The sequence below is a fragment of the Etheostoma cragini genome, chromosome 13 (assembly GCF_013103735.1).
Source record: "Etheostoma cragini isolate CJK2018 chromosome 13, CSU_Ecrag_1.0, whole genome shotgun sequence".
NCBI classification, from domain to species: Eukaryota; Metazoa; Chordata; class Actinopteri; order Perciformes; family Percidae; genus Etheostoma; species Etheostoma cragini.
In genome coordinates, this window is record NC_048419.1 from 24,500,137 (window position 1) to 24,503,739 (window position 3,603).

The 3,603-nt window shown below is 41.1% G+C and overlaps 2 protein-coding genes across 3 annotated transcripts in view; one reads left to right on the forward strand and one right to left on the reverse strand.

Moving 5' to 3' along the window:
- The window catches only part of gemin5 (gem (nuclear organelle) associated protein 5), a 25,931-nt gene extending 25,406 nt beyond the window's left edge, over nucleotides 1-525 (reverse strand). For both annotated transcript variants that reach the window (XM_034889757.1, XM_034889756.1), the window contains exon 1: nucleotides 277-525. In XM_034889757.1, coding sequence (XP_034745648.1) covers nucleotides 277-418 — 142 coding nt within the window. In that variant the 5' untranslated portion in view covers nucleotides 419-525. The remainder of the gene's footprint in view (nucleotides 1-276) is intronic.
- Nucleotides 526-622: 97 nt separating this feature from the next.
- mrpl22 (mitochondrial ribosomal protein L22) overlaps nucleotides 623-3,603 on the forward strand; it is a 3,447-nt gene continuing 466 nt past the window's right edge. The window contains exons 1-6 of the mRNA XM_034889772.1: nucleotides 623-826; nucleotides 924-966; nucleotides 1,719-1,854; nucleotides 2,064-2,129; nucleotides 3,040-3,117; nucleotides 3,487-3,556. Coding sequence (XP_034745663.1) covers nucleotides 802-826; nucleotides 924-966; nucleotides 1,719-1,854; nucleotides 2,064-2,129; nucleotides 3,040-3,117; nucleotides 3,487-3,556 — 418 coding nt within the window. The 5' untranslated portion in view covers nucleotides 623-801. The remainder of the gene's footprint in view (nucleotides 827-923; nucleotides 967-1,718; nucleotides 1,855-2,063; nucleotides 2,130-3,039; nucleotides 3,118-3,486; nucleotides 3,557-3,603) is intronic.

Below are 3,603 nucleotides of genomic sequence, written 5' to 3' on the forward strand. Positions count from 1 at the left end.
TGCCCCTGTATTTTAAGGAAGAACATTTATTTATTTATGATACATTATTCATTCACAAAGAAAATTGGTGTCCTTAAAAGGTTGGATTTTCCTGAATTTTTTTATTTAAAGCACTAAGATAAATTTCCAAAAGATGTTTTCTTTTTGTTATTTTTAATCAACTTTAGCATCATGGGTGTGTAAACTTTCTCAAGCCACTGTATCTGCTTCTCTGTCAGTGCGACTCCAGGACCATCACACCTGAGGTGATCCGACCCACCCCCCCCCCAGACTTACCTGCGACCCTGCAGGAGGATGCAGACACGTCAATCAGATAGATGATGTTTTTGGCTCCGACGCCCAGTAGACCGCTGCTGTTGACGTCACTGCAGCGCGAGCAGTACCAGTTGGGAGAGGCGGGAAGCGACCTTTCGTGCATGGCGCCGTTGGGAGTTTAAAGTTAACTACGTTTCTAATAAAGTCTGATAAAGCTAAACCAAACTCCACGCATGTTACCTGCTCTGTCGTAGCGACTACACTACCGGCCGTGCGGCCAGCGTGGTGTCGTAAGTCCTTCCGTTGCCTGGTACGGAATCCTAGTTGGGTCAAAACATGACGAGTTTGCTTTTATTTCAAAGCAAAATTACGTTTTTCATCACTATCTTATACTTTTACCTGTAAGACAACTACGTAAATAATAACCTTTCACCAAACGCATTAGGTCGCATGAGCAGTGAAGACTACAAATGGGTAAACACATTTCGCTTTTATTACTGTATACCTCACTACCGTCAGCGAACTTTAATGTCGTAAAAATGCAACATGGCGACTGCAATGACAGGACGTGGTAAGGGAAATGCAGCCGAATTATCTACACATTTGCCATGTTATAACAGTTATTGTGTCTGCTGGCGAGGTTTTAACTGATTCGTACTTGTTTTCAGGCATGGCTTTTGTTAGGAGTATATCTGGGGTGTTGAGCTCGAGGTAAGTTACACCGATATCAGTAGAAACTGTCTCTGCAGAAGGACAAATGTCTGTGGACTGCTTCGAGTAATGTTAGCTAAGCTCAGGGACTAGTCGACTAATCAACGCATCGACTAGCCTGTACACTGATTCGGTTAATGGAAGGGGGGAACCTCTATTACGTGGATCATCTGTACACAATCAGACGTGTGTGTGTGTGTGTGTGTATGTGTGTATGTGTGTATGTGTATGTGTATGTGTATGTGTGTGTGTGTGTGTGTGTGTGTGTGTGTGTAACACATACTAATTTAATGTTTTGTTTTCTAACCGTCCTGTTGACCTTTGGTCAAATGTGACCTGTTCTCAAAGTTTCTACATCAGATATTTGCATTCTTTCAGCTAAACTTCCCCAAATAGCATGGGTTGTTCCATACAACGCTCTTCTTGAGTAAAATAAAGGAAATTAAGGGGGGGTTACCTTTTTTCCCAACACAACATATTCACAGAATCCTTCCTGGTAGAAAATATAGGAAATCAGCTGAATATGATAGGCAATATTAAGGAGATGCCTCTCAATAAATAAAAAAAATCTGTATCAAATAAGTAGATAGTAGTAGTAGTAGTAGTAGTAGTAAATTGATGTGAGTGCCTGAATCCGGTGGTTGTGGGGAGGAAAAAGCGTCAGAGACCTCAAAAAAGCATCTAAAACCTCAAATAAAAGCATCTAAAACCTAATATAAAAGCATCAAAAAAAGGCTCAATTGTCTCTCCAGGTTGCAGGTTTTGGGTGGCGGTCCGCTGCAGCTCTCATGTCTCCACACCAGCACTTCACTGGACTCAAAGGACTGGGAGAGGAGGAACCGGAAGGTGTTTCCACCCCAGCTACCGGAGGACGTCCGCAGACCAGCAGTAAGTCTTTGGGTCTGCCGATAGTATGATGTGTGCAGAGTGAGAGGGTGTCCCGGTCAGGTGTACTACTTGAGAGTTTCTGTGGATTGCTAACCACAGATGGACATCAACAAGTTAAGCACTAAAGCTCTAAGCTGCGCACAAGTTTGCTCTTGAATTTAAAAACATAAGAAAATAAAAAAACTCTGAATACTTTGTTATGTTTTCAGGAGATCCATCACAGCAGGAGGCAGATTAAGTACAGCAAAGACAAGATGTGGTATCTGGCTAAAATGGTAAGACCCGCCGGTACATATTACCATATATCTGTGTATATATATTTTTTAAATATTCATTCATAAGTGATGGCGTTGCATAGTCTGTCCACCAGAGGACGCTCTACAACGTCCCTGTTAGTGATGGCGTTGCATAGTCTGTCCACTAGAGGACGCTCTACAACGTCCCTGTTAGTGATGGTGTTACATAGTCTGTCCACCAGAGGACGCTCTACAACGTCCCTGTTAGTGATGGTGTTACATAGTCTGTCCACCAGAGGACGCTCTACATCGTCCCTGTTAGTGATGGTGTTGCATAGTCTGTCCACCAGAGGACGCTCTACAACGTCCCTGTTGGCAACACTGTTTCTTTTTTTGTTAATGTGTTTTTGTTTAAAGGAATTTAAGTTTCAAATCTTAAGTTATACATTTTATTTATCAGAACTTTAATATATTTTGATGTTCTGTTGTGACAATAAAACAAATTATTATATTGTATTAGTTAGAACTCATAAATAACTTCACATAACTAATGTAAAGGAAATCAGTTTATTTTTAACACTTTTCTGGGGGTTTTATTTTTTTTAATCGGATTCTTAAATAATCAAAAATTCTTTTATCGGTCGGACTCTATTAAAAAGGCAACCGCGACTACGGTACGTTGTGCGTCTGTCCCATTTCTGATATTTCCAAATCAACATAGAGGACACACTGCATTAATAAAGGAATCTGCCAACCACTTGCATAATAACCCAACCTGTAAAACCTTTGGAGTCCTTATTAATCTGACCTGTAGCCTCCGGCCTTTCTGTTTGTTTTTGTCCAAAGAGCCGTTGTAGTCAGGGTCATCTTAAGCATGGTGCTGCTTCCTCGGGCTGTGCAACCCCTACAGTCCTAAACGTTACCTTTTGTTGTTTCTTCTCCTCCCCAGATCCGAGGGATGAGCGTTGACCAAGCCATCGCACAGCTGGCGTTCAATGACAAGAAAGGGGCGAAGATCATGAAAGAGGTTCGAAATGCATGCTCACCAGGAGAAAATGTCACGGTTCGATTCGAAGATTCGATTCATAATTGATAAAAAAAAAAAAAACGATTCTCAACAAAAAAAATGTAAAAATACATTCACAGTATGTAAATGAAGTACTTTTACCCAAAACAAAAATATAAAAAGAAAAATCTATGGATTTTTTGAATTCAATTAATCGAATCCGTAGAGCTTGAATCGCGATATGAATGTGAGTTGATTTTTTTATTTTTATTTTTTTTGTACACCCCTAATGTTCACCCTTCATTACTATTGGCCGTGCATGTGTGTGTGTACGTGCACACCTATGCACCAGACGTTGATTCACAGCTCGCTGTCGGTTGGTGTGTTCAGGTTCTCGAGGAAGCTCAGGAGATGGCGGTCAAAAATCACAACGTAGAGTACAGATCCAACCTGTATGTAGGTAAGTCTCAAAGCATCACACATCCCATGATGCCATTGTGCCCAGGA